Source organism: Microtus ochrogaster, unplaced genomic scaffold (assembly GCF_000317375.1).
Source record: "Microtus ochrogaster isolate Prairie Vole_2 unplaced genomic scaffold, MicOch1.0 UNK6, whole genome shotgun sequence".
NCBI lineage: Eukaryota > Metazoa > Chordata > Mammalia > Rodentia > Cricetidae > Microtus > Microtus ochrogaster.
The window spans coordinates 10,706,706-10,719,287 of NW_004949104.1; the positions used below are offsets into that span (position 1 = coordinate 10,706,706).

Consider the following 12,582-nt stretch of genomic DNA (forward strand, 5'->3'; position numbering starts at 1 on the left):
GTAGATTAGATCTATGTATGTCTCTCTTAGGGTCCTCAGTATTGTCTAAGTTCTCTGGGATTGTGATCTGTAGGCTGGTTTTCTTTGCTTTATGTTTAAAAACCACTTACGAATGAGTATATATGATAATTGCCTTTCTGGGTCTGGGTTACCTCATTCGATATGATGGAAAAGCATCCTTCTTAAGCTCCTGAGGTTGGTGCTGGGGAGAGAGGTGGTCTTTGGAGAACAGGACATAGTGAGATTGGGCTGATGCTCTGGGCCTTGTTTGAATGAATGGGATTTTAATCAAGCAGTTCTTAGTACCAGAATCTCTTTAGAAAAGTCTATGTGGTTGCTTCACAGTGTTCAGATTAGAAAGATTTAGAGTGGACCGGCAGAAAGGTCCTGACTGGCTGTGTAGTGATACAGTATTTGATGATTATTGGAGGGAGTAAGGAAAGGATTAAAGAGACTTGCAGGTTCTGTTGTGGCAGTTGGAGGTAATGGGCCATTACCTGGGGAATGAATGGAAGGGGACAATATGGAGAGAGGACAATGTAAGTTAGTTTGGGGCATGCAAAGTAAATTCTGGAATTTGGGGGCAATAGGCTTTCTTTTCTGTTTTTTTTGTTGTTGTTGTTGTTTGTTTGTTTGTTTTTGTTTTTCTACATCCTTAGTCCTAGACTCTGGAATTATTGGTAGCAAATAAGATCACTTAAGAAAGAAAGTAGAGCAAGAAAAGGACTTGAGAGCTAAGCAGGCCAATATTGAAAGGTGTGTGTGAGGAGAAAGTCTAGGAAGAAAACTGGGAGATGGTGACATAAAAGCTGAAGGAGAAATGACAAGTAGGAGCGGTAGGGAAAGTTAGTAATTTAAATTGGTTCACCTGGAACTGCTTAAAATTGGAAGGTATAGATACATGTTCACAGAACGCAAATAGAACTTGATTCCCTTGGTAGAAAAGCTAGATGAAATTTTTTCCTTACTTGGTCCTAGAAGGTCACTGTTTTGGATTGTATTCCAGTCTATTCTCTGCCAAGATTTCAAAATAAGATCATTTTCAGCCCAGGAGGAATGTGTCCAGACCAGCCCCTGTGCTGAATGACTTCAGCATGAAGCTTCTTTAGAAAACCAGCAGTGTTGGAGTTCCTAATGAGTTATCACCCAGGCATGTGTTAAGATACTGAATTCCTTTGTCTTATGTGGGGGCAATTGGCTTGAACCCATGAGGTGCTTCATTTGGTTTGCTGCACAGAGAATCCCTTCAGCCAACCCATGCTGAGCTCTGCAAGGACTGCTGGCTTTGAGCAAGGGATGAGGACATGATGAAGCCACTAGGGAAGATATTTGAAGGGGATGTTTTATTTTTATTTTTATTTTTTTTTTGGTTTTTCGAGACAGGGTTTCTCTGTGGCTTTGGAGCCTGTCCTGGAACTAGCTCTGTAGACCAGGCTGGTCTCGAACTCACAGAGATCTGCCTGCCTCTGCCTCCCGAGTGCTGGAATTAAAGGCGTGCGCCACCATCGCCCAGCAAAGGGGATGTTTTAAAAAAAATTAGACATAAAATCAATTTTCATATATGTTGAGGAATTATTGCAATAAAGTATGCACCTATGTAGTCATAATCATAAACCAAAGTTAGAAGTCCCCTGTCAATACCTGATCTGTGTAGTCCTCAGTGTGCCCCTGGGGAAATCACTTTCTGATAACTTTAAGGATCATCACTTGTAGTGATGAGCTGCAGGCAGGCCTGCTTTTCATCCTGCCCGGCTTCCTCATGGTTAGCTTTACACCCTAGATAACAACACACAAACTATATTCTTTTAAACACTGCCTGGCCCGTTAGTTCTAGCCTCTTATTGGCTAACTCTCACATCTTGATTAACCCATTTCTAATAATCTGTATAGCACTACGAGGTGGTAGCTTACTGGGAAAGATTCAGCATGTCTGACCTGGTGGCTGGCTCCATAGTGTCTGACTCACTTCCCTTCTTCCCAGCATTCTGTTCTGTCTACTCCACCCACTTGATTTTCTGTCCTATCAAAGGGCCAAGGCAGTTTCTTTATTAACCAATGAAAGTAACACATAGACCCTCCTCCATCATTTCCCCTTTCTCTGTTTAAACAAAAAAGAAAGGCTTTAACTTTAACATAGTAAAATTACATACAACAAAACAGTTATCAAGCAAGAATTATAGTTACAATATTTATAGCTATTTTATCTTTTATCATAACTAAGGAAAATTATAACTATCCATTCTTCAACTCCATCAAAGACTCCAGAAGGATATAATATTACCTAAGTAAACCAGAAGTAAGCAACTTCCAAAACTCTAGAAATGACAGAGACATCTTGCTGTCTGGACAGTCACCTAAAGTTCCTCTGTACCGTTGGGGCATCTATCTTCGGCCTTCAGGCCCATAGTATTCAGCAGACTCTTCCATGAAGCAGGAAATTTCAAAGACAGTTCAGTCACTTTTTGCTGTGTCCTGCAGAATGTCTCATAGACTCTTTCATAAATCAGGAACCCCGAAAGACCATCTCACCTTTAGGCAAGTTCAGCAGTCCTCTCTGCGGGTTCTCTGTCTCCAGTTTATGCAACAGTCCGGGCAAGAGCAGTTTCTTGTCCAAATGACTATCAAACTCCATAAGGAGCCTCTTCGATGCCCATCTTCCTCTCAAAGTAGCTTGGTGCTGTCAGGAGCAGACATGTCTCACTATCATGAACAATTCTAAGTTGTTAAGACATTTAAAATGCCATATTCTGTAGTCTTTGAAAGGTATGAAGAATGCCTATCTGAAATATATCTGTGCACATCTAGAAAATCTAACATGACTACAAGCTTGACTATTATAGATTATCCACTAACAACCTATATTTTCCAATTATACCTTACATTTTTAAATGAACTACACAATCACAATACCTTAATCAAGATCAGAAATGCATATACATATAACAAAATTGACCTTAAAATTATATCAATAGAGTAAAAATTATACCAATGTAAATTATTCATATCTATATCATTTCCCCCTTTAAATGTAAAAGAACATTTATAAACAATATTTGGGAAGATGGGCGCAGTTTTTTCTCTCAACTGCTTCGTGCTGAATGGGGGCGCTGTTATTTAGGTCTTTTCATGGTATAACCTGTTGCTAGGTTCATCTCAGTTGGCAGTTGAGCAAAGTAATTTTTTGAAGGTGTTCACAGCAACCTTTCAGGAGGGCGTAGTCTATCATATCATATTGGGATAGAAGTAATACACAGGGTTTCATCCTCTGTGAAAACTAAAGAAGAAACTTCTTTCCAAAGCTTCATGCCCTTAGATCCAAATTTTAAAGTCAATGTATTTTCAAAATATCTATCTTGGATTAGTTCAACAGCATTTATAAACAAATATCTTTTATCAGCTGTTGCTCCTTCCTCAGCATTCAAACAATTCAAAGTATCAAGATTCTCTGTGCATTTTCCATCTTTGTGTGCCTGTATTTTAACCTCTATTTCGTTTATTTTTATTTTTACTTTTATTTTTTGAGGCAGGTTTTCTGTATATCTTTGTCCTGGAATAACTCTGTAGACCAGGCTGTCCTTGAACTCTCAGAGATCCGTCTGTCTCTGCCTCCCAGGCATTGGGATTAAAAGGTGTACGCTACCACACCTTGAAGTCACAAAGGTCAATCTACCTCTGCTCCTTGAAGTCTCAGTGTACTACCACACCCAACTACTCTCTTTCTTTCTTTTTTAGGAACTTTAACCTTTAGCCTACACATATTTTTTAACACATAGTAAACCATTTAGAGGTTTTCTTCATCTTTGAATCTATCTTTACTATATATCTCTCTTTTTGTGAACACATGCGTCTTTAATTTAATGAGCAATATGGGTAGGATTAAAGCTGTGGCTTTGCCGGCTGGATCTAGCCTATTCCTTAGCTTTCTGCGATTCCAGCCTTGTGGCTGAGGTACCGGCTAGAACCGTGTTCATTGCCACAACTCTACAGTGTTTCAAGGTCCCTGCCAGCAAGCAAGCTGCAGCATTCTGCTCACGGACCACACTCAGTCGGACTGCCTGCCTGAAAGAGTCAGAGTTTACCCTGGCAGGATGACCCAGAAAGTCAGCATTTTAAAGCGGCACAGCTTTTTTCCTGCTACGACTGAAAACCGAAAATCATGTGTTCAGCTTTTCATCAACACCATTTATGTGTTTTGTGGCAGGACCTCTTAAAAGAGCTGCAAGGTTTTGCAGCTAAAGCTGAGTCAGGAAGCCTCTCTTAGATGAGAGCGCTTGCTTGCCTCTAACAAGCAGAGCAAACCCGAGAAATATCTGCTACCAAGAAAACATGCATTACTCTATTCTTTCCCAAGCTTTCTCAGGCTTTCTGTGGATTCAGTTGTCCACATCTGGGTGCCATTTGTAGTGATGAGCTGCGGGAAGGCCTGCTTTTCATCCTGCCTGGCTCCCTCATGGTTAGCTTTACACCCTAGATAACAACACACAAACTATATTCTTTTAAACACTGCCTGGCCCGTTAGTTCTAGCCTCTTACTGGCTAACTCTCACATCTTGATTAACCCATTTCTAATAATCTGTGTAGCACCATGAGGTGGTGGCTTACCAGGAAAGATTCAGCATGTCTGACCTGGCGGCTGGCTCCATAGTGTCTGACTCACTTCCCTTCTTCCCAGCATTCTGTTCTGTCTACTCCACCCACCTAATTTTCTGTCCTATCAAAGGGCCAAGGCAGTTTCTTTATTAACCAATGAAAGTAACACATAGACCCTTCTCCATCAATCACTTCCTTTTTGGAAGGTGTGAGGCATTGTTTGTCACTAGTGTGTATGTGTTAGTTTTTTGTACATGTACAGATGGACCGACAATGTAGAAATTATATTCCTTTCAGATAATACTGTGTTTGTGAGACTCCTCCATGTTGATGTTTGTAGCTGTGCCTTTGTTCATTTTTATTACCATAAACTATTTGTTTAGACACTGTGTTGTAGAAGGAGCAGCGGGCTGCGTTCCTGCCACCCAGCTCCCAGCCGCCTGGCTAGCTTATGCCCTGAAATAACAACACATAAACTGTATTCATATAAACACTGCCTGGCCCATTATATCTAGCCTCTTACTGGCTAACTCTCACATTTTGACTAACCCATATTTAGTAATCTGTATAGCACCATGAGGTGGTGTCTTACCAGGAAGATTCTGGTGTACGTCCATCTTGGACTGGAGCTTCATCACGTCTGACCCAGAGAGGAAATGCATGGCGATTGCCTCACTTCCTCCCAGCATTCTGTTCTGTCTACTCCACCCACCTAAGGGCTGGCCTATCAAATGGGCCAAAGCAGTTTCTTTATTAACGAATGAAATTAACTCCTCCATCACTATGTAGTGAATATTTGAGTTGTTCCTGTATATGTATGCTGGTAAATTTGTGCAAAAGTTCCTTTGGGGGTATTTGCCCAGAAGTAGAATTGCTGAGTTAGAGGTTATGTTTTGTGTTTCTAGATTAGCTAGATAATTGTAAATGTATTTTCCCTTAGTGGTTAAAGTAGAATTTTTACCAAATTAATGAAATGACCAAAGACATCCCAGATAGGCACAGAAACCTTCAAGGCACAAACTAGCATAATGGTAAGAATTTGGGGAGGGACCAGAAGCTGTAGCTGGTGCCAGACTACATAACTGAAGAGACAGGAAAGCTGCAGGTTTTGGGGGAAGGTGGTTCTGGATCCCCAATCACAGTGTTCATCTGTGCTCACCCAAAACAAAGGTGATAGTCCCATTGCCTACCTGGAATGCTCGAACACGGGAACCTGTCACAGACAATGTGGAGAAGTTTGCCATTGAGACAGAGCTCATCTACAAGTACTCTCCCTTCCACACCGAGGAGCAGGTGATGGCCCAGTTCATGAAGATTCCCGGGAATAGTGGTAAGTAGGCTTTGGACATGTAGCCCAGAGAATCTGGGAGCCCTAGAGCCTCTGGTGGTGTAGGAAGGAGCCATGGTTGGCTGGCAGAGAAAGGATTTCTGTTTCCCCAGGAACACTGGTGATCATCTTTAATCTCAAGCTCATGGACAATGGAGAACCAGAACTAGACATAATCTCAAATCCAAAAGACATCCAGATGGCAGAGACCTCCCCAGAGGGCACGTGAGTATGGCTGGAATGGTGGCAGGCCCTGGAACTGGTCTTTACTCCCTTAGGAGATGACTTCAGGGGAAAATGGAAAATCACTTTCATGACTTTCTCTTGGCAGTATTGATAGAGCTGAGAGCTCCTAACTGCTTAATAGCAGGACAATGGCTCCTCTGTGAAACTAAAACAAAGACTAATGATTCCCTGTTCCAACTCTCCCATTTGATAGAAGAATCTGAGGCCTGGGTCCTAGTGGCGAAATTGCACCTGGTTCCCTGTAAGGGCCAGCTGAGGTTTCTGTGGGGCATCTGTGCTAGGGATATGACTGGGGAGGATGTACCTGTGATGAGGGGCCATTCTGGTCAAAGTGTCAAGAGAAGCCAGGATGTGAAATGAATATTGAGGAACTGAAGAGCAGAGAGGAAGTCATTAGCTTTGGACTTACCTTGTTGTGAAGACAGTACCTCTCAGTTCCTGCTATCTCCAGGAAGCCAGAGCGACGCTCCTTCCGAGCCTATGCTGCTGTGCTCTATATTGATCCACGGATGAGGATCTTCATTCATGGACACAAGGTGCAGACCAAGAGACTCTCCTGTTGCTTGTATAAGCCTAGGTAAGAGCCTAGCTACCATGATTTGGCCTGAGAAATGGGTCCTGGCCACAGTTCTCTGGGGGTGATGTTAGGATGGTGTAGTATGAAGACTCTACACTGCTTGCTGATTGTACCTGTTTAGCAGAGAGTCTTTTCCATGGTAAGGATGGAAGTGACAGACAGGCTGCTGGGTGGTTGGCCAGGCTGGTTCTGAGATGTGGAGAGTGGCACAGGCAGCTGTCTTATCTCAAGTTCAGGGACCTAGCCTATAGGCCCTTTACAGGAAAGGAGAAGCCATGGCTTATTACTGAGGTTTGTTCCTGCTCTAAGATTAGTGATCCCTGCTGAACACCAAAGACACATCAGGAGACCGGGGACAAATTGAATAATGATTTGAATCATTTTACTAAAATGAGCTTGGATCTGTTTCATCACAAAGAGCCAGGGCAGCACCACATAGGAGGAGGCAGAGTACTTCCTGAGCTGTTCAAGTTGGCTACCTGCCCCACTACTGCTTGGCCCTCAGGTTGCTTTTTCTACTCTTCAGAATGTACAAGTATACATCAAGCCGTTTCAAGACTCGGGCAGAACAGGAAGTGAAGAAAGCAGAGCATGTAGCACGGATTGGTAATGCTACTCCCTGTGTTAGGAGGAGGGATGAAGTTGGGGCTACCGCTTGTATTAAAGGCCTGGGTCAAGGCTGTTCTCCTTAGATATCCAGTCCCTCTTCAATTTCTCCATCTCTGATGCCATCGGCACTGTTGTCTCTCTTGACTTGACTTTCCCCTCTCACTAGTTATAAGACTTAATACAGGACTAGAGTGGCATAAAACAAATCTGTAGATTCTTATTTAAGTCAGATACCAAGCCAGATACAGATTAAAGATCAGATGAAATATTTCATATTGCATACTGCTTCAGGTTGTCCTGACTCTATGACAGAAATCTCAAGGTTTCCCCCGGAATAATTATAATTTTCTTAGCTCTTTGGTGGAAGCGATTGTCTAAAGCATTCTTCAGGCTTCAGTTCATACTGAAGGTTGAATTCCCATTGAATAATTTTTTTTTTAACTATTGTAAGTCATTTGTGAAACAAAAGGGAAGTATAAATAATGCTTTGCTTAGGGTTATGATTTTGAGATAGACTTACTTACTTTATATCCCATTTTGGCCTCAAACTCAATGATCCTCCTGCCTTAGCTTACACATTACTGTAAATATAAGATGTACCATCTTGTCCATGACAGTTTTGAATGTCAGTCATTGTTTTGTTGTCTTTTTGTTTGTTTGTTTTGTTTTTTTTCTGGTGCAGTTCTGTAGTTTAGGTCCAGAGGCTGCCCCATGTGGCCCTTGTTGTTAGTATGCACTTCTTGTGTAGCAGGGATCAAGGAAGGATGACAGAGTTCTGAACTTTTGATTTCTTCTGGATTTAGCTGAAGAGAAGGCCCGTGAGGCAGAAAGCAAAGCTCGGACTTTAGAAGTACGAATGGGTGGGGACCTGACACGGGACTCTAGGGTAAGTCCTCAGTCTCAAACTCTTTCCTTGCATATGTGGCATTGGAATCCAGTATCCTGACCTTAGTAAAATGAAATACAGCTTTGAAGTTTGTCCCCAGTAAGGTCACTTTTCTATATAAAGGTATAATCTTCAGGTGTGTTTTAGTATCCAGGTGATATCATATTACTTAATGTAGCATAGAACACTTCCTCCCCTGTCTTACTGGTTATGTATTGGCAGGTGATGTTGCGGCAGGTCCAGAATACAGCCATCACCCTGCGTAGAGAAGCTGATGTCAAGAAAAGGATAAAGGATGCCAAGCAGCGGTTAGTACTTGGGACAGACCTTTGGGCTTTTAAAATTATGTACCATTTGCACTGGCAGGTTGCCATTTGCTACCAAGTTTACTTGGAGAAAAGCATCACTGCTGTGATTGCAAATGCTGGTCAGACGCTTCTGATTCTGCAGAAGGCAGGCAGAACTGACACTTAACTCACTGCTATCCTTTTCTTACTCTTTTCTGTTAATGTTGTACAAAATACCCATTGTGTAAAACTTGAAAAATAGACATTTAAATAAATGTGAAACTCCCTTATGCTTATGAAAATATATGTATTTATTTTTTTTATATGTTCATAATTTATTTTCTCTACTCATTATAAATGTAGAATGATACTATAGATTGAATTTTGTGCCTTTTGGTTCTAACTCATCAGATTGCTGACCTTAACTCTGTTTAGAGCTTCTCAGGCCCTAGGGCATGAATTCCTAGCTAATTCCTTGTCACAAGCAGAAGTTTCAGGTCACTTCACTCTAACTTGTCCTAAGATTTTCTTGACATGTCATATGAGTGTCTTCTCTTAAATATTCTTGTTAATTTTTTGTCTTTAAAACTCTTATTGTTGTATAAATCACACGTATTAGTGAACACCTTTAATCCCAGTACTTGGGAGGCAGAAACAGGTGACTTTCTCTGTGAGTTTGAGGCCAGCCTGGTCTACAAAGCGAGTTCCAAGAGTCTGTCTTGAAAAAACTAAACAAACCGAACTATTGCTGTTAACATAATTGGGATTTTGAGGATAGTATGATTATAATGTTATATTTATTCTACTATCTAACTCTCCTTGCAGAGATTTGCAGCAATTTCACAGTACCACATTCATATTTAAATCATCTCTGTTTTACAACATAAAAAAACCAGAATTCTGTTTATACAGAGGGTCACTGAACAGTTCAGATCCTTATCAAGTCTAACATCACACATTGAATGGAGATGGAAAATTTTAACATGTCTCAAAAATCTTAACACACCATTATTACCATATTGTTTTTGTGCTAATGAGTTAATAGGCTTGATGGTTTTGTTTTTGTTTTTTTCTTCTTTATTAGAGCACTCAAAGAACCCAAGGAACTGAATTTTGTTTTTGGGGTCAATATTGAACACCGGGACCTAGATGGTATGTTTATCTACAATTGTAGTCGCCTGATCAAGATGTATGAGAAAGTGGGCCCACAGCTGGAAGGGGGCATGTGAGTACTGCTCTAGGAGAGGTTTTCCAGCCCAGGGTGAATGGCGAAAGAGTTTTGGTGACAGTTGTGACTTCTTTGTCCTTGCAGGGCATGTGGTGGGGTTGTTGGGGTTGTTGATGTGCCCTACTTGGTTCTGGAACCTACACATAACAAGCAGGACTTCGCTGATGCTAAGGAGTACCGGCATCTACTGCGAGCAATGGGGGAGCACTTGGCACAGTACTGGAAGGACATCGCCATTGGTAATGGGACTGGGAGCCAGGCCTCAGCCTCTCTTTTATCTTGAGCTTTAAGATGCTTTTATGGCTTGAGAGGGTGAGTTTATCAGTTAGGAAGACGGTGAGGCTGATGAGGCCTGCTTCTTATGTAATGTGTGGGCATTCGCCTTCTAGCCCAGCGTGGAATCATCAAGTTTTGGGATGAGTTTGGCTACCTTTCTGCCAACTGGAACCAACCTCCATCCAGTGAGCTGCGTTTCAAACGCCGGAGGGCTATGGAAATCCCAACCACTATCCAGTGTGGTGAGTTGAGTAGTGAGAAGTCTTCCCCAAGCTCCTATCGTGAGGATCTGTGCCCTCCTGCTGGCCTTCTGACTTGACTAATATTCATAAACATAGCTTCCAGCAGGAACAAGATCTGTTTGACAGTGGCTCTGTGAGCACAGTCTTGAAGCTGTGTTAGTTCTCCAGTTTCTCTTAATGATATGGACAGTCACACCACCTTGGAGACATTTCATACCACAGCTGGGCCAGGCTCAATAGGTTTGGTACCATGTTGTTTCTAGAATGAATAAATGACTGAGCCTAGAGAAAGGAAGGGCTGGTGGCATTTAGATTTCATAATATTTTTAATCCTTGCTCCAATCTCTGTCCATAAGGTAAATGTATCAGTTTTGTAATAATAAATAAAGAGTGTTGAAAGTCCAGGACATCTTTGCTAAGATGAGGAGCCTGGATTCCAGTAATTGTTGATAGGTGTGGCTGACATGTAGGGAGGGGTGTTTTCTTTCTTGCAGATCTGTGTCTGAAATGGAGGACACTCCCCTTCCAGCTGAGTTCAGTAGAAAAAGATTATCCTGATACTTGGGTTTGCTCCATGAACCCCGATCCTGAGCAGGACCGGTGAGTCTTTAACAAGGATTATGATTGCTCTTCCCTCCCTATTACAGTTTTCTTTCTGTTGCTGTGTAGACATCACAGAACATCAGATATCGCAGAAGCAATTTGGCTTATACTTCCAAGTACAGTCCATCCTTTAGAGACGTCAGGAATCTGAAGTAGAACCGTGAAGAAACATTGTTACAGGCTCAGTAACTCAGGCTCATGCTTAGCTGGCTTTCTTGTACAGCTCAAGACTGCCTGTTTTGGGATTACCATCTGTAGTGGGTTGGGGCCCCCATACATCAATTAACAAGGTAGTCCCTGACAAACATGGAATGCCCACAGACCAGTCTGATCTAGGTACTTACTCATTCCAGGCTTTCTTCTCAGATGACTCTAAGCTGTGTCAAGTTGACAGTAAAGCTAACTCGACATTTACCAGCCCCACCACTGTTCCCTCCACTCTTGGGGTATTTCTTGAGGGCAGTGCTGCATGGTTTGTGCACAAGAAGGACAAATAAATGTGTCCTGTAACATACCATTTTTATACATTGGAAGCTCTGTGGTGGTTGTAAGACAGCAAGTCTCTGTCTTATCGGAATGCTGCTTTGCCACCAGTTTCTTTCCTTTACAGCTGTGAAGCTTCTGAACAGAAGCAGAAGGTTCCCTTGGGGACATTAAAAAAGGACCTAAAGACACAGGAAGAAAAGCAGAAGCAGCTGACAGAGAAAATTCGCCAGCAGCAAGAAAAACTAGAAGCTCTTCAGGTATGCCATCATGAGCAAGTGGGCAGAGCCAGCCTGTGTCAGCAGTCTGTCCAGGATAGAAGCTTTCAGTGGCTTTTGTGTCCCTTCCATGTGTTCACACTAAGGTTTTCTGACCCTGAATTCCAAACACTTTTCCAGTGCACCTTGTTGATTATTTAGGTAACAAACTATTTTGTTTATATATCCAGATTGGTCCGATGTATTTAGAATGTATGAGCATTCCAAAAAAACAAATATCCTATCATAGAAGAAATTACCACTAACTCAATAGTTTTATAACTTTTTTTGCCTCCTCCTCCCATTAAGAATTAAACTACTTTGTCTATGTATGTATTAGGCAAGCTGTAACACTGAGCTACATCCCTAAACCCTTTTCTTGCTTTTTATTTTATTATTTTTCTTTCTTTTTTTATTAAGATTTATTTATTAAATATACAGTGGTCTGCCTGCATATGTCCCTGAAGGCCAAAAGAGGGGAGCATTTTTCATTACAGATGGTTGTGAGCCACCATTGGTTGCTGGGAATTGAACTCAGGACCTTTGGAAGTGAAGCCAGTTCTCTTAACCTCTGAGCCATCTCTCCAGCCCCTTATTTTTATTTCTTTAAGTCTCATTGAGTTTATCTTTCAGGCTGGTCTTAGACTTAAGATTCTCTGGAGTAGCTCTTTCCAATTTTGCATGATGGCCTACACTTAAAAACCTCTCTATATAATTTTTAGTAGTCATAGCCAACCGTCCCATGTATATTTAATATATGCATATATTATTTTTAGTGCATAATAATTTTTTGGTAATTTGTGAAATTGAAAAGAGTTTACAAGCCAGGCGGTGGTGGTGCACGCCTTTAATCCCAGCACTCGGGAGGCAGAGGCAGGCGGATCTCTGTGAGTTCGAGTCCAGCCTGGTCTACAAGAGCTAGTTCCAAGACAGGCTCCAGCCGGGCGTTGGTGGCGCACGCCTTTAATCCC

The 12,582-nt window shown here is 41.8% G+C and overlaps 1 protein-coding gene across 1 annotated transcript in view; it reads left to right on the forward strand.

The window, feature by feature from the left end:
• The window catches only part of Morc2 (MORC family CW-type zinc finger 2), a 44,250-nt gene that overhangs the window by 22,918 nt on the left and 8,750 nt on the right, over window positions 1-12,582 (forward strand). Inside the window, exons 8-18 of the mRNA XM_005366111.3 lie at window positions 5,761-5,920; window positions 6,031-6,142; window positions 6,615-6,740; window positions 7,267-7,346; window positions 8,153-8,235; window positions 8,458-8,543; window positions 9,607-9,747; window positions 9,835-9,989; window positions 10,140-10,268; window positions 10,763-10,868; window positions 11,482-11,614. Of these exons, the coding sequence (XP_005366168.1) occupies window positions 5,761-5,920; window positions 6,031-6,142; window positions 6,615-6,740; window positions 7,267-7,346; window positions 8,153-8,235; window positions 8,458-8,543; window positions 9,607-9,747; window positions 9,835-9,989; window positions 10,140-10,268; window positions 10,763-10,868; window positions 11,482-11,614 (1,311 nt within the window). The remainder of the gene's footprint in view (window positions 1-5,760; window positions 5,921-6,030; window positions 6,143-6,614; window positions 6,741-7,266; window positions 7,347-8,152; window positions 8,236-8,457; window positions 8,544-9,606; window positions 9,748-9,834; window positions 9,990-10,139; window positions 10,269-10,762; window positions 10,869-11,481; window positions 11,615-12,582) is intronic.